Source organism: Cucurbita pepo, chromosome LG03 (assembly GCF_002806865.2).
Source record: "Cucurbita pepo subsp. pepo cultivar mu-cu-16 chromosome LG03, ASM280686v2, whole genome shotgun sequence".
Taxonomy (NCBI): domain Eukaryota; kingdom Viridiplantae; phylum Streptophyta; class Magnoliopsida; order Cucurbitales; family Cucurbitaceae; genus Cucurbita; species Cucurbita pepo.
The window spans coordinates 11,508,431-11,531,314 of record NC_036640.1 but is presented as its reverse complement, the minus strand read 5'-3'; the positions used below and the strand labels follow the sequence as shown (position 1 = coordinate 11,531,314).

The 22,884-nt window shown below is 38.5% G+C and overlaps 7 protein-coding genes across 13 annotated transcripts; 5 read left to right on the top strand and 2 right to left on the bottom strand.

The window, feature by feature from the left end:
• The first annotated feature begins 1,165 nt into the window (after positions 1-1,165).
• On the top strand, positions 1,166-2,211 carry LOC111790497. The gene has a single exon (XM_023671417.1). It carries the CDS (start codon positions 1,384-1,386, stop codon positions 2,035-2,037), a length of 654 nt encoding a protein of 217 aa, XP_023527185.1. The 5' UTR covers positions 1,166-1,383; the 3' UTR covers positions 2,038-2,211.
• A 1,048-nt stretch (positions 2,212-3,259) lies between these two features.
• Positions 3,260-8,914, bottom strand: LOC111790481 (protein VERNALIZATION INSENSITIVE 3-like). Of its 5 annotated transcripts, XM_023671396.1 has the most exons (10): positions 8,805-8,914; positions 8,635-8,701; positions 7,192-7,585; positions 6,219-6,493; positions 5,925-6,053; positions 5,755-5,821; positions 4,673-5,409; positions 4,313-4,429; positions 4,098-4,179; positions 3,260-3,524 (listed from the first exon to the last, which is right to left on the bottom strand). In XM_023671396.1, exons 3-7 carry the CDS (start codon positions 7,583-7,585, stop codon positions 4,979-4,981), a joined length of 1,296 nt encoding a protein of 431 aa, XP_023527164.1. In that variant the 5' UTR covers positions 8,635-8,701; positions 8,805-8,914; the 3' UTR covers positions 3,260-3,524; positions 4,098-4,179; positions 4,313-4,429; positions 4,673-4,978. The 5 variants fall into 5 exon arrangements, with proteins under 5 accessions (XP_023527164.1, XP_023527162.1, XP_023527163.1 ...); XM_023671394.1 differs by having other exon boundaries at positions 5,925-6,493; XM_023671395.1 differs by having other exon boundaries at positions 5,755-5,822; positions 5,944-6,493.
• A 517-nt stretch (positions 8,915-9,431) lies between these two features.
• LOC111789868 (pentatricopeptide repeat-containing protein At4g14850) lies at positions 9,432-11,825 on the top strand. The gene is made up of 2 exons (XM_023670579.1): positions 9,432-11,196; positions 11,371-11,825. The coding sequence occupies exons 1-2, from the start codon at positions 9,611-9,613 to the stop codon at positions 11,597-11,599; spliced, it is 1,815 nt and encodes a 604-aa protein (XP_023526347.1). The 5' UTR covers positions 9,432-9,610; the 3' UTR covers positions 11,600-11,825.
• On the top strand, positions 11,602-13,339 carry LOC111789869 (late embryogenesis abundant protein D-34-like). Of its 2 annotated transcripts, none has more exons than XM_023670580.1 (3): positions 11,602-11,673; positions 12,227-12,574; positions 12,943-13,339. In XM_023670580.1, the coding sequence occupies exons 1-3, from the start codon at positions 11,665-11,667 to the stop codon at positions 13,108-13,110; spliced, it is 525 nt and encodes a 174-aa protein (XP_023526348.1). In that variant the 5' UTR covers positions 11,602-11,664; the 3' UTR covers positions 13,111-13,339. The 2 variants fall into 2 exon arrangements, with proteins under 2 accessions (XP_023526348.1, XP_023526349.1); XM_023670581.1 differs by lacking the exon at positions 11,602-11,673 and adding an exon at positions 12,724-12,794 and having other exon boundaries at positions 11,957-12,574; positions 12,943-13,028.
• Positions 13,340-14,337: 998 nt separating this feature from the next.
• On the top strand, positions 14,338-15,112 carry LOC111791092 (transcription repressor OFP12-like). The gene has a single exon (XM_023672294.1). The coding sequence runs from the start codon at positions 14,400-14,402 to the stop codon at positions 15,021-15,023; it is 624 nt and encodes a 207-aa protein (XP_023528062.1). The 5' UTR covers positions 14,338-14,399; the 3' UTR covers positions 15,024-15,112.
• A 2,257-nt stretch (positions 15,113-17,369) lies between these two features.
• LOC111791186 (preprotein translocase subunit SECE1) lies at positions 17,370-18,322 on the top strand. Its single transcript, XM_023672433.1, has one exon. The coding sequence runs from the start codon at positions 17,602-17,604 to the stop codon at positions 18,139-18,141; it is 540 nt and encodes a 179-aa protein (XP_023528201.1). The 5' UTR covers positions 17,370-17,601; the 3' UTR covers positions 18,142-18,322.
• On the bottom strand, positions 18,295-22,442 carry LOC111791187 (probable prefoldin subunit 2). Of its 2 annotated transcripts, none has more exons than XM_023672434.1 (2): positions 22,319-22,442; positions 18,295-18,983 (listed from the first exon to the last, which is right to left on the bottom strand). In XM_023672434.1, exon 2 carries the CDS (start codon positions 18,975-18,977, stop codon positions 18,531-18,533), a length of 447 nt encoding a protein of 148 aa, XP_023528202.1. In that variant the 5' UTR covers positions 18,978-18,983; positions 22,319-22,442; the 3' UTR covers positions 18,295-18,530. The 2 variants fall into 2 exon arrangements, with proteins under 2 accessions (XP_023528202.1, XP_023528203.1); XM_023672435.1 differs by lacking the exon at positions 22,319-22,442 and adding an exon at positions 21,208-22,281.
• Positions 22,443-22,884: the final 442 nt, after the last annotated feature.

Sequence of the window (22,884 nt, the reverse complement as noted above, 5' to 3'; positions counted from 1 at the left end):
CCCCCCTTTTTTTAGTGGTTCTGGTTGAAAGATACAAACCCATTAAACTATGACATAACCAACGTTTTTTTCTCTCCTTTTGTGGTGGGGTGTGGAGGGGTTTAGATGAGATGCTTTTTGTTAGTACCCATCCTTTTTAATCTTGTTATTTTGTGGTCAAAATCTTTGTTGGGTTCTGAGACTGAACAATGGAAAGAAAAAGGGGTGATTTTAAAATCAAAATTGAAGCTTATATCAATTTGGGATCTTAAGCTTGATTGCGGCCCATAATTTCTCTTTTTAATTCAAAGCTAAGGCTTCAATCGTTCAAGTTTGGCATGTAGATGTAGATATTGTAGATATAAGAATTTATTGTCCTCTCTTTTTGAAGAACAATTTTTTCTTGTAATATTTTTGTTGAACAGGGTTGGAATGTTACTTATATTTAACTCGGATCATTATTCCTGTGGATGATGGTTTGATTGCTAAAATTTTGTTGATTTAAAGTAAAGTTCGCCTCCTGAATTGACGGATATTTTATCAATATTTTTATAAAAAGAATGAAATTTTTAGGTTTGTGTTTATTTGATTCTAAACATTAAAAACGTCTAAAAACTTCAAAAAAAATTGTCCAATAGGCTTATAAACTTTAAGCCCTTTGTTTAGTAAGTTTTTAATCTTTCAGTTTTGTATTTAATAAATTTATAAATTTATGACATATTCCATTTTTTTTTGAGAATATTTTAAAAAAAAAAACTGATCTAGATTTAAATTTTATCTCATATAACTCTAAATTTTTTAATTTTAGATATAGGAGATGTGATTTAAAAAAAAAAGTGTTGATAAGTTTAAAATTAAAAATTAAAAAATTTATTACATGAACCTATAGAAAGATAGTGGATTTTATTGTAATTTTATTGTTTTTTTACCTTAAGAAGTTAATTACTATAAATTTTAAAGTGGAAAAACTTAATTATTATAAATTGTAAAAACCTTAATTATATGAATTTTAAATTCTCTCAATAAAGGAAATATAAGCAAAGGTATAAAATTTGAATAAACATATATTTTATACAGAAGTTATCCACCTGTAATTTGGTGTAAAATAACAGACCGACTTTGTAATTTCGTCAAAATTAAAGGTTGAATATAGAAATAAAAAAAATTTAATATAAATAAATAAATAAAACTTTCCCTTCCTTATGTGCTGAGCGATTCTCTCCGGTCTTCATCTCCTTCCTCAAATGCCTTTCTCCTTCCTTCCTTTCGATTCCATCTCTCAATTCTCTGAAATCCCTCGATGAATTTATTCCCTTTTTCAGTCCCCATTTCCGAAGATTAGGGTTCTTATACCAATTCCGTTTCTATTTTGTTTTCATTCAAACAAATTCGTGTGATTTCTCTATGATTCTCCCCTTCCCTTCTCTCAACGCCGATTCCATCAAGATTTCTAGGGCATCTTTGATTTCCCTATTGATTTTGGTTCTGGCCCTCGTCGCCTCTTCAGAACCTATTGCGAGTGTCGAGGAGCTCGAAATCAACACCACCACCGCCATGAAGGTCCACCCATTGCCGAGGAAGCGCAATATCGCCGTCCGGAATAACCCCAATTCGAGAAACTCCCTCGAAGATCAATCCCTTCTGAACCACAAGAAACTCAGGAGATTACCTCATGTCTTCAGTCGAGTCCTCGAGCTTCCTTTTCGATCTGATGCAGATGTTTTGGTTGAGGAGAATCCCGATTGTTTCCGATTCATTGCTGAAACTGACGGTAACATTAGCGATGGAGTTAGGGCTCATGCTGTGGAAATCCATCCAGGGGTTATTAAGATCGTTGTCCGGGAAACTTCGTCGTTGGAAATGACAATGGATGAGCTCGAATTGGACATGTGGAGGTTCCGGCTACCGGAGACGACGCGTCCAGAGCTTGCGAGTGCGGTGTTTGTTGATGGAGAACTTATAGTTACTGTTCCAAAGGGGAATGAGGAGAATTCTGATGATGGTGGAGGAGATATCTGGGGAGATGAAATGGAAGGTCGGCTTGTTCTTGTACAGTAATTTAATCCTTACCCTTTTTTCGTTTTTGTACTAACTGTTGAAAATTTCCTTCTTCAACATTATTATATGTCGTTCCAGATTTCCTGTTAGCTTCCCTTGTTGAATCTCTGTTTATCCCTTGTCTCAAACATAAACATAGAACTTAAAAACGTAATACTCAACTCTTTTGAACTCCTTTTCCTTTCTCACCATTATTATAACCTGATTTCAAATTTGGGATTTCTTTTAGGGGCTAATGTTTATATCAGAATTGATATCTGTTGGGTTGAATGAAAACAACTGATAACTCGATTGGATGGTTAAGATAAGAAGCTGTTTTCATACTCTCTTCCTTTGCTTTCATTTCTTAATGGCCTGTATATTGTTCCTGAGGCTTGATTGTTTCTTTAGTGGTTTAGCCATTTTGTATTATATTTCCATTGTGTGTACCTCGAACACTTGTCCTTCTATTTGATTCGGAAAGTATTGCTTCTTTTTCTTGTTCATTTATGGGTCCCTATATGTGGCCATGGGCTCCTTACTTTTTATGTGGCACTTTTCATGCTAGCTAGCCATGGATACCATAAAACCTTCTTTTAAGCCCTTTTTCATATCTGCCACGTTTAAGTTGACCAATTCTTGTTCCTAAATCCCAAGTGCTTGCTTATTCTCATTCCTTAGATCTCCCTTTTTGTTTTGATGGTTGACCTGTTCTTTTGAGCAATAGCTGTCTTCATGCTCTTTGATATCCTCTTCTTTTCTTTTCTTTTCTCTTCTTTTCAAAAAAGTCTTTCCATGAGTCATGTTTGGTGTTGCTTTATTAGCCGATGGAAACCCATAGGTTTTTAGTGTTCAGGTTAATGATTCACTTTCTAGATTTTCTTAGTTCGAACCAGCGAATTTAGGTATTTAACCTTTCGATTTCTTAATTGATAATATGTATTTGTTGAATTATGATCAAATTGACAAGAACTTCTTAACTAAACGATTAAATATTTGGTGACTTAGTTTTATACACAAATTGGTATGCGGTATTTGCTTAAGTGGATTGTGCATCCTCTATCCTCCAACCCATGAGAGGTACCCATCCAAGTAGTAGTTTCAATATTGAAGAAGCATCTAATATATCTTTTCGGATAGAAGATGCAAGACCCGACTACTTTATTGTCAATTTTCTCATGTCAATAAACAATACAAATTTTTGAGCTAAGTTATCTGGTTACAAATTTATAGTTCAGATATCTTTCCCCCTAAGAAAGTAGATTATTGTGAAATTGGAGAATTTTGAGTGTCATTAAAATTTATTTTGACACAGATTCTATATTCAGTCATTAAAATTAAATGCAAGAGAAAAATGAGAGCTTTATGTGCTTGTCTCTATATACACTATGACAAACAAAAGCCCAAAAGAGTTATTGTTGCACCATGTGGCTGACCATATGAATCAGGCGTTGATCCCAACTTTCATCATAGTACTTTTGGACGTGGAATGACTGCATCGCTGTGGCCTACAATCCCATTATTAAAACTAATTATTAAGAGGACGACTTCACAAGTTTGTATTTACATAAAAGAAGCACATAATCTCGCATATTTAGACTATACAAATCTAATTTGTGAACCAAACACATCATTCAATACTTAGGCAAAAACCACTGATATTATCTTATCACGATCACTCTTCATTATGAATAAAAATGGGGTGTTTAGATTTGTTCTATAAATATAGTAGGATCCAGTAACTAAGTTCATCTCAGCACAACACCAGATTTCCCTGGCTTCATATTCGGTTTAGTTTGTCTATCAAATTTTAACAAAACAAGGAGGCGTCATGCATGCATTATGGAGGCATTTTCTGAGACTTTATTGGGGGCCAAGTAACTAATGAGAAGGCCTAGAATAAAAAGGGGGAAAAAAAGATACCAAAACTATTCGTATTTTCGATTAAACAACCAAAAAATATATATTAATATTGTACTCGTTGATGGGGAAAAACTTTGCATCATCGCTACGGTCTCAAAGAACAGCTGCAAAAATACATAGCAAGGATGGAAAGCCAAATAACAAAGAAAGTAGCCGACCTTTTTTGTCGTGAACAGAAGAAAGTCATTCACACGTCAACTGTCAACCGTAGGTCCCAAAATCATCATCATCATCATCATCCTGATAAATAAAATGGCGGTTTCACCACATTCCACTAAGCTACCTTTCTATGTAATAAATGGAATTGACTTTTCTTTTTTTTAGGGGGCCTCAAATATGTTCTAATTTTAGCACTATAATCAGAAGAAAGTACCTCTTCTGCATGTAGTGACAAGACGCCTGAACCAGACAGACGGGATCCTCTATTAAGCTCCACAGAAGCCACTAAAACCAAATCCGTCAAGCAACCAACGGGGGCGAGGAAGTTTATCTGAGAAGAGGTCCAATATTCTTGAGAATTCAAAACATAAATAATCGTTTCCAGAGAGTTCAAGCGAGAAAGATTGTTAGTTGGTTTAAAGTATCTATCCTAGAGCAATGCTTGTTTCTAATTCTCATTTGTTCATCCATTCAATATATAAGTAATAAAGACATCAAACAGGAGAAGAACAGACAGTTTGATCAGTAGAGAATTTAAAATGTATTGTGTTGAGAAATTGATATGAAGGCCTACCGTGAAAACTCATTGCAGAGGGTTGAACACAAGGCACCAAAATATCTCTAATCTAAACTCTTTCCGGCAACTCCACAACTGCATAGTTTCAGTATCTTGCTTACTGAATCCAGCTATCATCATAAACCAACCAAGTAAAATCTACTTGCGAAGTAGAAATGATTTCTCGATATCGTACACTCAGCCTCGTGAAGCCATATAATAAACAGTAATAACAAACTATTAAAGTCCACATAAGGCTAAAAGAACCAACAGAGTTCAGTGAACTTTTGTGCGGCATCATAATGGCCTAAGGCGTCCGTGTATCTACTCAACATCCAAATCGAAGTCCTCCTTGAGGATATCTTTAGGAGTCATTCCAAATCCATCAGCAACCTTTTCCATTCTCTTGAGCCTTTTAACTTCTCGTTTTATTTGATCCACTCTGTTGGTTACATTATCCAGGAAAACATTTTGTCCTGTTGACGATGATTGATGTCCAAGTTCAATTTGCTCCTTGTCAAGTTGCTGAAAGAGATTATGTAGATAATTTTTATGTGATAGAAGCTTTTCTTCTGCTAAATTATACTCAAACTCTTGTGATCTTTTCAGTGCCTGCAGAACCTGATCAATCTCACTTTCAAGTTTTAGGGACTCAATCCAATGATCAAAAGGAGTGGACATAGTCCACTCTGAGCTGATAATGGAGTCAGAATTGTCATGAGAGCCTTCTGTAGAATCAGCATTATCAGGTGCATCTGTGCATAAAATACCAAAATATTTTTTTTAATAAGCGTGTACAAAATCATTCTCCTAACAGGCAAGAATATGAAAGATTGATGATGTAAATGATGGTGAACATACAAGATATTTGACAGATTATATAATTAACCACTTGACGTTGTTCTTCAGAAGAGTTTGCTCGAGTATGTAGAATAATCAGACCCTACTTTCATGTGATGAGATCTTTCTCCAAAGTTATCCAGGATTTGAAGAAAAGTTACCAGTGAAATTAGATAAGACCCTAGTAAATAGAATTACAATTCTCAGGCTTATACTGCTGAGGAAACTTAACCGCGCTATTTGATTTGAAGATAAATTACCAGTGCAATTGGCTGAGCTGTCTTCCTCCATCTTCCAAACCTCTTCCAAGCAAGTCCCAGTTTTAAGCTGATGTAAGCATTCAAAGTCAAATAGCATGGTAAAGTTTCTAAAGCAGCACAAGAATAAGAAATTGTAAAATTATTTAAGTTGTAGAATTTATCAGCTTTACCTTCGCAATGTTCAATTTAAGATGTCTTAGCAACTCCTTTGCTCTCATTTTGCGAGAACCACGCAAAATGCATAAACCAAGACTTAAGATCTCCCCAATATCATCATGACAGTCAGTTGATTGACATAACTGCAAAAATCTTTCAACATGTGAGACCAAATCCGTTCTGGCATCACATCGACGACAATAATACTCAGCATCCAATCCAATGATTCCTCCAACAGTCCCAGCCATATACGATTTAAGACCACATTTTATATGAGCATGATGTCCACAAATATAACCATCACCCACCATTGCTTTACACTTTATGTAGCTACAACTTTCCATGGTCGTGTCTATAATCTTGCTGCAAAGTATACAGCAGCAATCACGGCAAAACCGAGGTTCACTGCAGCAAATATCACAGGACATTGATTTTAATAAAGATGGATTTTCTGCAACAGATAAACTATTACAGTTTTTATTTCCCGCCTTGCAAACCACCCTATCAATCTGGGAATCAGATGCTGAGCATTCTTCCGTCTCTTTTGAGGGCAAAGGGCATGAAATTTGTTTTATTCGATGACCTAAATAAGATAAAACTGTAAAATAAGGATCTTTAAAAGAACAATATAACAATTATTAAGAAAGCAATCAAAAGCCAAAAAAAGGTACTCAATGAAAGTACGATGTGAGCTAACTAACACAGACACTCATGTTGATTTTATTTTAATGATATAGAAACTATTATGTAGAACAATGCTGTTGTCGAAATGACAGTAGAACTTCAACCGATCCCACTGAGGTACAGACCATTTAGTTGGATTTTGTCAAACTCCAAAAAAAAAATCAGAATCTGGAGTCCTAACCTGTCAAGCTTGTTAGCCATTGACTCAACAAAATGAACCAACCAACAAATAAGATCTAAATTCTGATAAGAAAGGAAGGAAAGACAATGGTTTCAGAGACACTGGAACTAAAATATTAGGTGCAATCCTCCAACCAAAAGAATTTATCATAAGTTTCCCGTAACAAGAAAGACAAATTTAATGCAACATAAATTCAATGCAGTACATAAGCATCAGAAACCCTTTCAATTAAGACAACTATTTCAATGTTAGGAGTATTTTGGCTTTAATAGGCATTCACTTCAACCAACAGAGCAGTCATTTCAGAAACGTGGCAAGACAAGAATGCTAGAACTGATATATATAATAAAGTTAATGGGGCTACAACAGCTAAATTTCCAGTAGGATGAGAAGAGCAAAAAATTTCTTAGGCCAACCTTGTGCTAAAGAAGACTTCTTTGCTGGTATCTTCCAGCTGAATGAGGCAAAAAATGCATCAACGTCCGCATTAGGGAACTCAGACTGGATATATCTTGCAACTGAAAGCCTGCTTGCAAAACTATGCCCTCTACGAGATGAGTTCCCAGAAACACCAATTCCACGAGGAGAATAAAGGTATCTATCCTGAAAATGACCAGTTATAGCAACCCTCCTTCCCACCCTCCAACTCCAGTTATCGCCAAGATTGGGCCAATTTTCAGGAGCATATGGCAAGCCCTCCCCAGATTCATCTTGAGAAACTGGCCTCAGGATAAGATTATTTTTATTTTCCTTAGGTCTGCAGCCATTAATATCCCCAAGAACTTCAGTCTCCACAGGATCCCCTGACATCTAACAATCAGTGACGAACAAACCTATAAGCCTGCCATACTTTCTTTTCTAATGAATATAAACATAGTTAATACTATGAACATGTATCATTAGAGACTGTCAACTCATGAGGTAAAACCACACAGATAGCTCCCAACTCTCAAGATCAAATTCCAGAACAAACAAAATGTATTAAGAGGGATGGAGAAAGAGAGCTAAAGAAAAAGTAAGTTATAGGAATATGATACCATAGATTTGGAAGACTTTGTTTGACAGGTAGGAACAAAATTAAAAAAAATCGTTTAATTGTTTACTTACAAAAAAAATTATCTTATATAGTTTTTGTTAAATTTATTAATATTTGTTTAACAAATTACTTCACATACTTACACCCAAAGGCTTGAACATGGTCATATTAAGACAGACTTTTCTACATAGAATGGGGGGCAATCGTAATGAAAGACAAACAACTTCTGTTCTGCTAACTCGAAGCCATAAGCAGTTCTTCATAAATGTATTAATGGGCTTCTATAACTCACCAGCAATGCTAGAAGTAAACTGAGCCCCTTCTTCATATTTCCGTTTCTCATTTTCAGTTACTTGATTTCAAATTCGTAAGAATGTACACCTCGATATTTCTTTCTTCTCATTCTTAAAAAACGTTGTTGGAAACAAAAAGATATAGTTCCCTTGTTGTATCTTATATCCCGTTTCTAAAAAACATAAATAGAAGCATCAATATGTCATCTTTACTTCAAAGTTCCACATTAAATACTAAAAAATAAACTATTGACATAATAATTGTGATATTTCTCATGTGAAAAATTTTAGTTCTCCTAATTTAAACTTTGAGATAACAAAACAAATGATTTCCATGTATTAAACATTTCATATTCTACAATAAGGAAAGAGAAAATAATAACAATAATAACCAAGAACGTTCTTTTTTTATTTTTCTTCTAAATTATGAAACGAGAAACTACCAAACCGGCACTAAATAGTTAGCTGCCCCTAATTCTGCAAAAGATGATTTTCTAATCAACGAAGGTCATCAAGATCATAAAGCTCACCTCGAAGAACTTAATCAGACATCCAGAGAACTTTAGGGTTCGCACTGTCTAGCAGTCATAAATTTATCTGCAAAACACGGAGAAAACTAAGGAAATGCAATACAGAAAAGCCTGAAGCGGGAAGTGAATCAGGATTGAAAGCAGCATAATCATAACGAAACAGTACTCACACTGGGAAGTAGAGAGAAAGCAGAGAGATTAAGCAGAGAAATATTTTCGCGGGAATGAGAAAAAAATGCAGCAGAAGAACACAGCACGAAGCATCGGAAGTCGAGTAATAGATTCCTACCTCCACGCAACGGAAAGAGAAAGGAGGCTCCAGCCTTTCATGGACCGCCAAAGTACTGGGCCATAAGGCCCAATTCGATGGGTCCAACCGTCACGCAGCGGAAAGAGAAAGAAGGCTCTACGGCTTTCATGGACCGCTAAAGTCTGGGCCTGAAGGCCCAATTCTATGGGTCCAACAGTCACGCAAACGGAAAGAGAGGAGGCTCCACGCCTTTCATGGATTGCTAAAGTACTGGGCCTTCAGGCCCAATTTGATGGGTCCAACCGCCACGTAAGAATTTGTCTGGCCCGCTGAAGTACTGGGCCTGAAGGCCCAACTCGATAGGTCCAACCGCCACCAGCGGAAAGAGAAAGGAGGCTCCACGGCTTTCATGGGCCGTTAAAGTCTGGGCCTGAAGGCCCAATTCAATGGGTCCAACCGCCACGTAAGAATTTGTACGGTAATAACCCACGTGAGATTTATATATATATATATTCAAATGATTGAGCACGGTTCCATGGCTTCTCGAATTCCCGCCAAATCCAACCGAAGCAGAGTAACTTCAGAGAGGATGATTCTCCAATGGAGCATGAAACCTTGAAAACTTCTCGTGATTGGAAGAACCAGACGGTAAAATTGCTCTCTCTGGATCTTCTTCTTCTTCTTCATTCGGATTTATACAGATCATGACCTTCGCAGTAGTCGACCATGCCATTTCTCTCGCCGAATTCGCTTGCTTCACTGGTCGAATTGGCCTTATCTATTCGTTCTTCTCTTCTCGGCCGAGTCGCCCATGCCCAGATTCTCAAAACCCTAAAAACCCCTTTTCCAGCCTTCCTCTACAACCATCTCGTGAACATGTACGCCAAACTTGACCAGCTTAACTCGGCCGAACTCATCCTCGAACTTGCCCCTTGCCGCTCCGTCGTCACTTGGACCTCTCTCATCGCCGGCTCCGTCCAAAACGGCCGTTTTGTTTCCGCTCTGTTTCACTTCTCCGACATGCTTAGTGACTGTGTTCGACCCAATGACTTCACCTTCCCTTGCGTTTTCAAAGCCTCCACTGGCCTTCGCATGGCCATGACAGGCAAACAGGTACATGCACTTGCGGTTAAGGAGGGATTAATAAATGATGTATTCGTCGGGTGCAGTGCCTTCGATATGTACAGCAAATTGGGCCTTCTTGATGACGCATACAAGCTGTTTGTTGAAATGCCTCATCGAAACCTCGAGACGTGGAACGCGTATATATCCAATTCAGTGCTCCATGGGCGACCTGAAGACTCTGCCATTGCGTTTATTGAGTTACTACGAGCTGGTGGGAAGCCAGATTCCATAACGTTTTGTGCTTTTCTCAATGCGTGTTCAGACAAACTAGGCTTGGAGCCTGGGTGTCAACTACATGGGTTCATTATTCGAAGTGGGTGTGGGCAGAATGTCTCTATTTCAAATGGATTGATTGATTTTTATGGGAAATGTGGGGAGGTTGTATGTTCTGAGGTGATCTTTGACAGAATGGGAGAGCGGAACAGCGTATCTTGGTCCTCCTTGATAGCTGCTTACGTTCAAAACAACGAGGAAGAGAAGGCTTGCTGCTTATTCTTGCGAGCGAGGAAAGAAGATATCAAACCAACTGATTTTATGGTATCGAGTGTGCTTTGTGCTTCTGCTGGACTTTCAGAAATCGAGTTGGGAAGGTCAGTTCAAGCACTGGCCGTCAAGGCTTGTGTAGAGGAGAACATCTTTGTTGGAAGTGCACTGGTTGACATGTATGGAAAATGTGGAAGTATTGACAAAGCAGAGCAAGCCTTCAATGAGATGCCAGAGAGAAACTTGGTGTCTTGGAATGCATTATTGGGCGGATACGCGCATCAAGGATATGCAGACAAGGCTGTGGCATTGCTCGAGGAGATGGCATCGGCCGAAGGCATAGCACCGAACTACGTAAGTTTGGTCTGTGCATTATCAGCTTGCAGTAGAGCAGGAGATTTGAAGACGGGGATACAGATTTTTGAGTCCATGAAAGCAAGATACGGTATAGAACCAGGGCCGGAGCATTATGCTTGCTTGGTAGATCTATTTGGGCGTGCTGGAATGGTGGAATGTGCGTATGATTTTATAAGGCGCATGCCATTTCCTCCCACAATCTCAATCTGGGGTGCTCTGTTGGGGGCTTGTCGAATGCATGGGAAGCCAGAGTTGGGAAAGTTGGCCGCTGAGAAGCTGTTTGAACTTGATCCAAAAGACTCCGGAAACCACGTTGTGCTGTCCAATATGCTTGCTGCAACTAGCAGGTAAACCCAGTTTCAAATTCACATATATTATTAATTTCCTTAGATCATAGGAAGTTCAAAGACAAAACTTCTTACTTTGATACTAAATTACCATTAATCTGAAAATTTGTACTTAAATCTTTAACGATCTTCAAGACTTAGATCTCTCAAATTCTATGGTGGGGTTGAATTCAGGTGGGAAGAAGTGACGGTCATACGTAATGAGATGAAAGAAGTAGGGATCAAAAAGGGAGCTGGATTCAGCTGGATAACAGTAAACAGCAGAATTCGTATATTCCAAGCGAAAGACAAAAGCTATGAGAAGGACTATGAAATTCAGGATATGCTGGGGAACCTGAGGAAGGAGATGCAGGAAGCTGCTGGTAGCATTGCAGACGCCAATTTTGCTCTTTTTGAAGCGTAGAACTAACCAAATTTGGCTGCCACCATCAGAGCAATTCCCTTGTTGTCGGACCCATTGCGTATCACATGCTGCAGGTATGAAATCATCTCTAGTGATCAATCAAGAATCTGCAATGATATTTATTTTTCTTGTGACTTTGAAAAGTTACCATTTTTCCCCTGTATCTTTTCAAACTATCTCATTGTAAACTCTAATTGTTAAAATTATAAGCTTCTAATCCTCTCTACCTGATTGCCTTTCAATTTTTTTTCTCTCCTGTCTTTCTTATGCAGTAGACAATTAACCCATTAAGTAACCAAATTATAGAAACTAGATTGAAAATGTTTAGATCATATGTAAGCCTAAGGTGCAGGGAAGAAACACATACAACCCAAAAGTTTATTTGAGAATAGTTTCCTTCAGTACCAATAAATTTTCAGAAACTGCCATCTGAACCCAAAACTCAACCAACTGTCAAGTAGCTCGCACTCCCTTCTTCTCAGTTGATTTCTCAAGCATTCCCCACTCACCATCTGTACGTAAAATCATCAAATCACCATCCTTTCAATAGCGAACCGCAAAATCTAGCCGCCATCGAAGAAAGGAACTTCCCATAGTTATTGAATTTGTGTGGAAATCATGAGTCAGGAGCAGCCACGCAGGGCCGAAGAACAGCAGCAGCCTCGTCGGAGTGACGACGATGAGCGGCAGGAATCCATCAAATACGGGGACGTTTTCAACGTCTCCAGTGACCTGGCTGCAAACCCCATCGCACCTCAGGATGCTCGCATGATGGGCCATGCTGAAACGAGGGTGTTGGGACAAGTGCCGCAGGCTGATCCGGGTGATGTCATGCGAGCCGCCGCTGCTCATAATGTCCGAGTGGGTCTTCTCCCAAGCCGTGATATTAGCGATGCTGCTAAAAATCAAGGCATTGACCTCAGCGAGACCGCCGTTCCCGGAGCCCGTGTCGTTACCGAATTCGTTGGCGGACAGGTTCCCCATCTTGAATCTCCCATAACTTCATTTCTTTTTCTCTCTTTATTATTTCTTAGAATACACTACAAGTTTGATGCTTTACCTTCAGTTTAAATAATTTCTGCTTTGGTTCATTCTGGTCACTTTTAACTTATCTTTCATTTTAGTGTCTTATGCCGATAAATCTCTACATGATGTTGTGCTTGACGGGTCCTTTTAGCTCAACTATGTCCTAACGGTATCAGTACTTCATATCTAAACCCCATCAAATGGCATTCAATTTTGAAACCAAATTTTACTTAACCGGACGATATTAGTTTCATTTCACTTTTTCTGATTTGAGCAGCAGCTGATATCACTGTATCCTTACCTTTCTATCTGAACAGGGGGCAACCGAAAAACTGGCGACAGACAAGCCAGTGAGCAGGCAGGATGCAGAAGCGGTGGTGAGCGCAGAGCCGAGGAACAATCCAAACCTGACAACCCACACAGGTGGGGTGGCGGCCTCCATCACCGCCGCCGCAAGACTGAGTGAGAGCGGCACAAATATATGAAAACAGCTCAACTGAACTGTAAGTCTTGAGTTGTGTTTTTGGTAATAAAGTGTATGATTTGATCTGGAATTTTTTGTTTTTCTGAGACCGTTATTTATGTCCTTAAAACTAAAATTCTGGTAGACAAAAAAGCAGCTTTTTTTTTTTCGCCCCCTTGTTCTTCTTTTCCTGTTGCTCACTGTTCACTGTGGAGTCAGGTTCTTTTGTTTATATTTTAAGCCTTTTCTCTTACAAATATATTTTATTGGCTCATTTATTTTCTATATTTTGAGAGAGTATATTAAAAACAATTATGTTTTCTATCTCTATTACCCTCTAATTATGTAAAGTTTTCAATACCGTAATTGGAGATTTATTCATGAACGAACCGTATGACTTATCTAGCTAAGATATTATATTATCGACTACTAAAATGTGATGAATTTGACTTTGTTACCAAACTACAAACAAAAATTAACTACTTGCTAATTGAAGCTCGTATGCGTTTAGTAACGGTTGATTATTCAGAAAAATGTTGTTTTTTATGCGTTTAGTAACGTACCATTCCTCAACCAATAACAAAAGAGGGTGAAATGATGTAACAATTCAAGTCTACTATTAGTAGATATTATCTATTTTGACCCATTAAGTATCCACGTCAGTCTCACAATTTTAAACACATCTGAATTTGTTGGAGAGAAGTTTTCACGCTCTTATAAGGGATGTTTCGTTCCCTTTTCCAACCAATGTGGGATCTCACAATGGTTAAAGAAGAGAACAAAACATTCTATATAAATGACTTATGTTAGCAAACAACACAAAGAATGTCGAGACAATCATGTGTCAAATTTGAGTACTATACATAGGGTGTTGCATTTGACTTATCGATCAAATGTATATGTTTGAACCCATTGATCTATGCTTAAGTTATCATAAGATATAGACACGACACATTCACGTCCCATTCTTTTCGTATCAGCTACTCCTAACACAATAATTTAAAAAAACTAAATTTATGATACAGGGTCAATAAATAATCCAACCCAAAGGCTTTAAAGAGTCTGAAAAGGTAGATTATCCAAAAATATATAAATAAATATTACATATGACAACATTTATTTCTATTTTTGCATGCTTTTTGTCTTACAAAACTTTGATAAAAAAAAACATAGTTTTTATAATTTAATTTACTTTGGCTGACCTTATTTTGGGCCCCACTTTTGGTTTTCCCATCATATAATCCCCCTTTTCCTCTCTCTCTCTCTCCTACAATTTTCTCTCCCATTTCCCACTTTCCTCTCTCTAAAAACATGTCCACTCTCAAGAAAAACAATTTCCATCTCTGGTTCTCAAAGCTCCGCTGCTTTCCGGCCGCCGTGAAACCCTCATCGACGCCGCACATGCCCAACAAAAAACCCCTTTCCATTACCCACCTGGAAAACTCAGACAACTCCTCTACTTCCACCGCTGCTGATGATGGGTTTTTCTCCGACGACTCCACTTCCGATTCCGACGCCGTCCCCGACTTCTCCGCCGCCGTAGCTTCCCATCGTTTCTTCTTCTCCTCACCTGGCTGCTCCAACTCCATCTTCGACTCTTCTCCCGAAACCCATCACGGCGCCGCCGCCGACGCCGCCGTGCACGGCGGCGTCAAGGTTCGGAAGGTTTCTATAGACCCATTTATCGATTTTAGAGGTTCAATGCAGGAGATGGTCGAAGCAAGAGATCAGCCAGTGGACGTCCGGCGAGACTGGCAGTATCTACAAGAGCTTCTACTCTGTTATCTCCAAATCAACCCCATTGATACCCACAAGTTTATATTAAGAGCTTTCTCCGACCTCGTCGTTTCATTGCTGGAATCATCGCCGGAATCACCCTCCAACCACCATCTCCGGCAGCACAATATGAACTCAAACAGCTGGTTAGTCCAATAACAACAATATCATCTACACCAATTCCACTCCCGACAAGGACAGAGGAAGCTCAATGGAAAATCCTCGTACAAATTGGCGATTCATGTGTAGGCAAGTATTTCATTTCCTTTCTTGTTTTAAAGGATCAAAACAAGAAACATGTTATAAGAACCAAATGATTTCATAATCATAAGGGATTATTATTTGTTTGGATGTTCATGTTCTTGAAAGTGAAAATGGGTCGGCTTTTTTTCATCTCCTTTATGCAGGGGAAAGCTTAGTAGTTGGTGAAAGTTGGAATGTTGATCCAAAGAAGACAAACAAAATGTGGGTTTGGATGATCACACACACACAGAATCAAGGAAAGCGTGGGATATGCAACAAAAGAGAGAGAATATTGCGTTTACTGTTTGGTTGGTGGAAGAGAAAATGAAGGAAAAGAAAAGAAAAGAAAAGAAAAGAAAGGAAAAAAAAAGGGGTTTTTTTCTTTCGTTTTGGTACATAATTGCTGACAAAAGGGAGCCAGAAGGGTTGGTTTATTGTCCTTAGAGACAGAGAAGAAGAGAGAAAGGGAGAAGGGTTGGGAGTGGTCCTCTTAAGTTCATGTTTGGTGATGACATAAATGCTTGTAAATTAATGGCGTTTGCAGTGTGGAAGAAGGGCTAAGAGCTGAAACACAAAGCTTTATTTTTAATTTGAATTTAAGATATAAGGAGTTTGTGGGGTATGGAGAAGTTTTGTTTTTTTGTTTGTTTTTTGGTTCATTTGGGAGAGGAAAGGAATGGTTTTGAATGTTGTATGTTCATAGTGTTCTATCTTTTTTCATGGAAATTATTTTGGTTTGCTTCACAATTGAATTGTGTTCATCTTTTATGAGTTATGACCCACATGTTTTGCTACTTAATGTGTTGGGGTTTTATTTAATGATAATTGGTTCAAATGTTTTTTTTTTTTTTTTTTTTTTTTTTTTTTTTTTTTTTTTTTTNGGATGATATTTATTATAATAATAGTAACCATAAATTGAATTTATTGAAATTTTATTTAGAAAATTTTAAGATATCTTATTTTAGAAAAAAAAAATACATTTTGTTTCATATAATAAATTCATTTACCCGTATAAGGTTGACTTATTTACATGTGAAAATTAAATCAACCATTAGTAGATATTCTTTTCTTTAGGTTTTTCTTCGACTCTCTTAAAATGTGTCTACTAAGGAAAGACTTCCACACTAATGTCTTGTTTCTCTTTCCAACCAACTTGGGATTCCGCTTAAACTATAAAAATAATTTATACACGTATTTTGAAAATAAAAATAAAAATAATCTATCAAAACTCCATATTTATAGGCAAATGGGATAGGAATCCAAAAAAGTAAAAAAGAAAAAAAGGCAAAAGAAAATACACTAAATGTACCATTTTTTTGATACCCAAGAGCATATATAAAAAAATAATTAAAAAAAAACTTTTTGATTATTGTCTGAACTTTCAATTTCATCGTATTACACCTTAAAATTGAATGAAGGGTAAAAAACGCAACACTTATTTACGTTTTAAGGTAAAATTTGATGAAATTGAAAGTTTAGAATCTCCATCTATAAACATGCACGTAAGATAAGTTGACAATTGATAACTATCGTTTTAGGATAAAATATCAATGATGGAAAGGTAAATGAAGTAGATAAAAAAAACATCTTACCAAAATTAACTAGAAGTTTATCTTAATGCATGTAAACGTGACCACAGCCTTTATTAATTTGTATACTTCCCAAGGAGATTCTCCATTGCCTTTTTACCATACCAAAGTTCACTTTAATGCTTTTGATTTTATAACGTTCAAAAGTATAAATCATTATCTATAAGGAAAACACACAAAAGCTAATTTACCTATATATATATATATATATATATATTTATGGGTAGAAGCTACAAAGTAATTAATTTTACCCATGATAAAGTATAGGTAATTAATTACTTATCCAAAGGTAATTTTCCCAATGATAAATATTTAACCAATCCACACATTATATACTTGGAGCTACAAAAGTAGGGTGGTAGCTGTGATAAACCCAAGACAATGAGAGCGAGAGAGAGAAAGGCATTTGTTTGATATGAACTAAAAAGGGGGACAACGGGAAAGTGGATCCAAACAGAGATTCCAAGAGGCATCTAAAAACAAATAACACATTCTTTTAGTACTTTTATGCAAATTTATTTATTTATTTTTGGTCTTCTTTTAAGTGTACCATTCCCATTTTTCTCTCAATTAATTTACCCTTTTATTTGGTGGCTCAATACTTCATTCATCTCAAGGTAGATTGAGAGGGTATTTAATAACCATAACTACTAACAAAACTTAATTAGTCTTTAATTAATCTCAATTTCACTTGCCTAAAACTAAACCACCTGTAATCTTGAATTCTCATGGACTAGGCCCAACTAAAAATGTTTGGGCCTTTTCTATATTCGGCCCATATAGTACACGACCATCGTGTAAGATAATGTGGGCCACGAACAAAGCCCTAGCTATCCCGAAATCTGATTCTTGATTGCTAATCCATTTGTGCAATCTGATTTCTCGACCGCTCACCGATACGGAAAATGGCCGTTCCGATCTCCCTGCGATTTCCGACGGTACCTTCCACTTTAACTAACAGAGCGGCCTCCTTGTTTGTATCACTACGGCGGAGCTCCGCGTATCATTCTCATCCTCACTTACATCGCACGATCAGACTCCCGGGTATTAGGTCTAGAAGGAATAGCATGTTCTCCGCTGTCAATGCCGTGCAGGAAAGCCAAGAGAACACAGAATCTGATGGGGTGGAGGTTCAAGCTGGGCCGCCGAGGGAGGAGTCGAAAACGGCTGATCAACCGGCAGAATCTGGCGAGAATTTGGGCGCCGAAATTCAGGAGGCTTTGAAGCAGCGGAAGGTGGAGAAAGAGGGGGACCTGATTGGCGGAGTGGCGGAGGAGATTCAGAAGATTGAGTGGCCGGCGTTTCGAAAGGTTTTGGGCACGACGGGTGTGGTGATCGGGGTTATTGCTGGTTCTAGTGTCGTTTTGCTCACTGTGAATGCGTTACTGGCGGAGCTGTCCGACCGAGTTTTCGCCGGAAAAGGAGTTCAGGATTTCTTTAGCTGAGAGGATAAGGAGGCTTCGATTATGACTATTTGGTTTTCTTTACTTCATTTGTAACCTTAAGAAAATCATATTGAGCTGAGAGGATAAGGAAGAGACTGCTTTGTAATTTCCTCTTGAATCTGAAAGCTCAAGTACAGAATCCATTGCAGCATATGATCAAACTAATGGGAAATTTTCGATATCTAAACGCTGAAAAGTCGGTTCCCATTCAATATTTCCTCCCTCAAAATCATCTATATACCACACAAGTCCTGGAATCATCCTATTGAACTGAAAGTTATCAACAAAATTTCACACAAACGCGCTTAAAAACAGTGAATCATCCGCATGAAAATTAAAGTTAAGCACTACAAGAATATGATTAAAATGCACCAATGGGGTTGGGAGTTTTAACTTTCACTTGCAGGGCCTACTAAGACTCCTTGGGCTGCACCCTCTTTACGCCCACTGTCTTCCTCCTTAGCCTCACCATCAGGCTTTCTAATCCTGATCTTGTATTTGGCCTCCAAGTCAGAAATTTCCTTCTTTTTCTTCTCCAATGCCTCGTTGAGTCTGGAAATCACCTCCTCAAGTCCCTCTTTGTTGCGTTGAACAGCGGGCAGGACCTCTTTGATAGTTCTTTCCACCAGCACTCCCCCGATCATTCTGTAGCATCGTCTTGATGGATCAAGTGGCTCAATTGCAGAAATGACCAGAGAGTGTTCACTGACTTCCATCTCGAGTTCTGTGATTTTTGAGTATATCTGATTGAGCTCAGACCTTAAAGTACCATACATGTTTGCAACCATTTGCTCGTTCACTGGTTCCTTGCGTTCACTCTCACTTGAGCTTGCCATTTTGATCTGTGAAGTGGTAGAAACTTAGTAAACAATTTACAATACTAAAAGAAGAATTACTTTGTACTTCCATCCACAGGAATTATCCAATACAACTCCCAACCCCAAAATTCTAGCATGACTTGGTATGTGTATATTCACGGAGAATTTTCGCAAGGAAAGGCTTTCTCGTGGAGGATGAGATCATATTGTCTAAACAGACGTAGAGAGTGAAGAAAGAAGGTGAGGAGGATAGATAGTTTTCTTCAACAAACGGTAAGCAGCTTTACCTTAAGGGGAGGGGAAGGAGTTTACAGTGAAAGAAGTAGGAGCTTGTTTGGAGCTACCTCTGAATCCAAATCCACTGGCAATGAGAATCCCAATTCATTTTGAATAGGTAAGTCAATCTTCGCCGAAGCTGAGGAATCAAAACAAAGAAAAGAATATATATATATCACTTTAGACTGAGTTGCCCTTTCCGAAGGTAGCTGAAATCCTCCTTTTTTCCACAAGTCGATGAAAAAGTGTATGGGTATGTATTGTTTTGTTCTTAGCTTGGCGCGCTTGCTTCCCTCTAAAGAAGCCCAACCGTAACGCTTTTCAGTCTTAGGTGAGAATCACTCAATTCTTTCTGTACCGCCCTCTCTCGAAGCAGTATTTCCCTCAGCAGCATATCCAGTTTATTCATTCCGAACATCTATCTCATTTGTCTCCCCTGAACCAAACCTTTTATCCCGCTCCGCCCGAATCAACATCAAATTTGAGCTAGGTCAGTCATAGGGTTATTTATTTCCAGTCTAGTCTAGAATCAAGCAAGACCAAACAAAGCTAGCTGAACCGACACTACGTACAAGGTACCTGTGAAAGCCCTGACCGTGGTGGACGCATACACTCGCAACCCAAAAGTCAAGCGAAAGATGCCCCNTCATCTCAGTTCAATCTTCTCATTCACCTGAATCATTTGCTTCAGCCTGAAATCATTCTTGCTGGAGAGATGCTATGCAGGAAGAAGGAAAAAAAGAAGACTGAGTCTTATTGCCGGAAACAAGCCATTGGCTGCAAGTAGATTTACAAGATCAAGCATAAAGCATATGGCTCGCGTCAGAGATACAAAGCTAGCTAAAGGATTCCTTCCCTTGAGTCGACCCCCTGAAAAGATAGGGGAAAGATTTGCCCGCTAAAACACCATTCGTGGCATTCTTGCCTTGGCTGCAATCAAAATGCCCTGATTTCAATCAACTTGACGTGAAGAATGCCTTTCAACAACATAGGGGAAGCGGGGATCCGCAAGAATCTCTTTCTATTCAGCCTCCTCTAACTACAGGCTGATCTTCTCCTAGGAATCCTATAACTAACTCTTAGGTATGCAAGCTCAAGAAAGCTATTTACGGATCTATATGCTTCGATTGGCTAAAGCAGGCACCAAGAGCTAAGAAGGGGGCCCTGCTTGAAGAAATTTAGCTTGTTTCTCACTGCTTGATTTTGGATACAAAATATAGAGCCAAAAGTAGGGAAGGAGTACAGGCAGGAGAGTCTTTGAGTTCAATCTGGTTCGTGAAGTAGCTCAGAGACTTTGTGGTTCGACATGAGTATAGTTGCATCCTTAATTCTAGATAGGAATGAATTAAGTTTTTTGGTGCGGAAATGAAACTGTACGCTTTTATATACTGAAAAAACTTGAAAATAGAAAGACAATAAGTAAAAATAAACTCATGGCAGAGAACGGGGGTGTGAGATCCCACATCGGTTGGGGAGGAGAACGAAGCATTCTTTACAAGGGTGAGAANGGGGGGGGGGGGGAGCCTAAAGAGGACAATTATGCTAGCGGTGGGCTTAAGCTGTTACAAATGGTATCAAAGTCACACATCGAGCGATGTGCCAGCGAGGAGACTAAGCCCCAAAGGGGGTGGACATGAAGCGGTGTGCCAGTAAGAACACTGGGTCCCAAAGAGGGGGGAGGGGTGGATTGGAGGGTCCTACATCGATCGGAGAAGGGAACGAGTGTCAGCGAGGACGCTGGGCTCCAAAGGGGGGTGGATTGTGAGATCCCACATCAGTTGAGGAGGAGAACGAAACATTCTTTATAAGGGTGTGGAAACCAATCCCTAGCAAACGCATTTTAAAAGCCTTGAGGGGAAGCCCGAAAGGGAAAATCCAAAGAGGACAATATCTGTTAGTGGTAGATTTGGGCTGTTACAGGGATCAATTACAATATTACTTAGTCGTTCGCACATCAAGGAAGTTGTCTTACATCAAAAGAGCAACCTCATGATCTTCATCCGCTATGTCAAATTCAGCCATCTGTTCGATACTTCGATTCAATGGGTTGATCAAAGTTCGTCTTCAACTTTCTCCTCCCATTTTGTCGATGGTGGTCAAAGACTCAGAACAAAACCAGCAGCGAAAGTCAGCCAAACATAAGAAATAGCCAACATCTAGTGCCCCCCAGTGCAGATATCCCTCAAATCAAACAAAGAAACAAACATTGCAGTCCGCACAGACCTCCTTTCTCCCTGCTCACAATGTAGGAAAGCTGGAAGTCCACTTTGAGCATAGATGGGATGAAAATCATGAAGTTTAGTTCTGAGTAAGACAACTTCCTTGATAAACTGGACATATAGGATGCCTTTCAGAGTTTAATTTCAAGAAAGGCAGCACCAAGCAGCTAAACCATAGTCTGAAATCACCACTACCCCATCCTCCAACTACTAGAAGCTTACCAACAAATTCCCGTAACAATAATGTTACTTCATTGAATGAGATCAAAATTAACATTAAGCACGGAAAGGTAAGTGAAGCAGTTGAGAAAAACAACGAAGTTTCAAGCTAAGAACCGTCGATTAAGGAATTGAGTTCTAGCTCAATAAGTTGGGGTAAAGTCTTACAAGATCGTCCTTTATAGTTCACAATACAACAAACAAACACCTGAGATCCCAATTTCAGAGGAAGACCATACCAAAAACTACAAATACTTAAACAATCGTGAACTGAGCCAAGAGGTACTGGTGCCTACTTGCAAAAACACAATATAACGAAGGCCAAATTTCAAATTGAAAACAACTAACTCCAAATTTCTGCTACGGAATGCTCAGCAAACAACTTAAAGACGAACCACAGGTATCAGTCCTGTTACTAAAGGGACAAACGATTCAATACGATAGAACAAATCCCTAACCCCTTCGAGCAGGGTACATAGTCCAGCATTTACTCAAAACACAAACGAATAGCAAAACCTAATCTCAGTCGAAGCCGCAAGCAAAACATGTACATGGTCCGCAAAGAAATTAAAAACATTCGATCGCAAACTTAAAAGAAGTGGATGAAAATGAGCGAGAAAGAGATGAACAGAAAACAAAACATACTTGATCGATGCCGCTAATCAGCGCTGATAGTGAAGCCAAGTGATGAGCGATTCGAGGAGTCGACGACTTCGAACAACTGCGCTAGCTGCGAGAGTGCAAACAGCGAGATGGAAAGGGGGGAGGAACAGCGAGTTAAAGAAAATTGGGCCATACGGTGAGTTGCGTCACTTCTCGAGGGTAGTTTGGGAATTTAACTAAGCTTATTAAATATTTTTTTGATTTTATACCCACTTTAAATTTAAAGAATTAAATTAAAACTTTTCAAAGTTTTTGAAACAAACTCATATTTTTGGGTATTTTTTATAATCTAATCAGCAAATAATTCAACTATATATTTTATTTGTTTGTGAACGATGACTAGACACGAGCTAGAACTTGTCCATCTCTAAATTATAACGATGATTTTATATCACGATTGACTTGGGATTATAACTTTTCTTCTCATACTAGACTGATAAAGTTGAACTGGGTCCATCAAGATTTCTTTAAACGGATGGCATGTATTATGCACAATCGAAATGCGATTAGGTCACTTTGAATTCTTGGGTCTTCGGCCATTTTTCTAT

Bases quoted from the DNA above. Each gene is read 5' to 3' on its own strand.
- LOC111790497 (XM_023671417.1), top strand. From the start codon at position 1,384: ATGATTCTCCCCTTCCCTTCTCTCAACGCCGATTCCATCAAGATTTCT.
- LOC111790481 (XM_023671394.1), bottom strand. From the start codon at position 7,585: ATGTCAGGGGATCCTGTGGAGACTGAAGTTCTTGGGGATATTAATGGC. The intron at 6,494-7,191 runs GTTGGCCTAAGA...TATCTTATTTAG, and splicing joins GAAGTCTTCTTTAGCACAAG to GTCATCGAATAAAACAAATT. The intron at 5,822-5,924 runs GTAAAGCTGATA...TGCTTACATCAG, and splicing joins TTAAATTGAACATTGCGAAG to CTTAAAACTGGGACTTGCTT.
- LOC111789868 (XM_023670579.1), top strand. From the start codon at position 9,611: ATGCCATTTCTCTCGCCGAATTCGCTTGCTTCACTGGTCGAATTGGCC. The intron at 11,197-11,370 runs GTAAACCCAGTT...GGTTGAATTCAG, and splicing joins ATGCTTGCTGCAACTAGCAG to GTGGGAAGAAGTGACGGTCA.
- LOC111789869 (XM_023670580.1), top strand. The intron at 12,575-12,942 runs GTTCCCCATCTT...CTATCTGAACAG, and splicing joins CCGAATTCGTTGGCGGACAG to GGGGCAACCGAAAAACTGGC.
- LOC111791092 (XM_023672294.1), top strand. From the start codon at position 14,400: ATGTCCACTCTCAAGAAAAACAATTTCCATCTCTGGTTCTCAAAGCTC.
- LOC111791186 (XM_023672433.1), top strand. From the start codon at position 17,602: ATGGCCGTTCCGATCTCCCTGCGATTTCCGACGGTACCTTCCACTTTA.
- LOC111791187 (XM_023672434.1), bottom strand. From the start codon at position 18,977: ATGGCAAGCTCAAGTGAGAGTGAACGCAAGGAACCAGTGAACGAGCAA.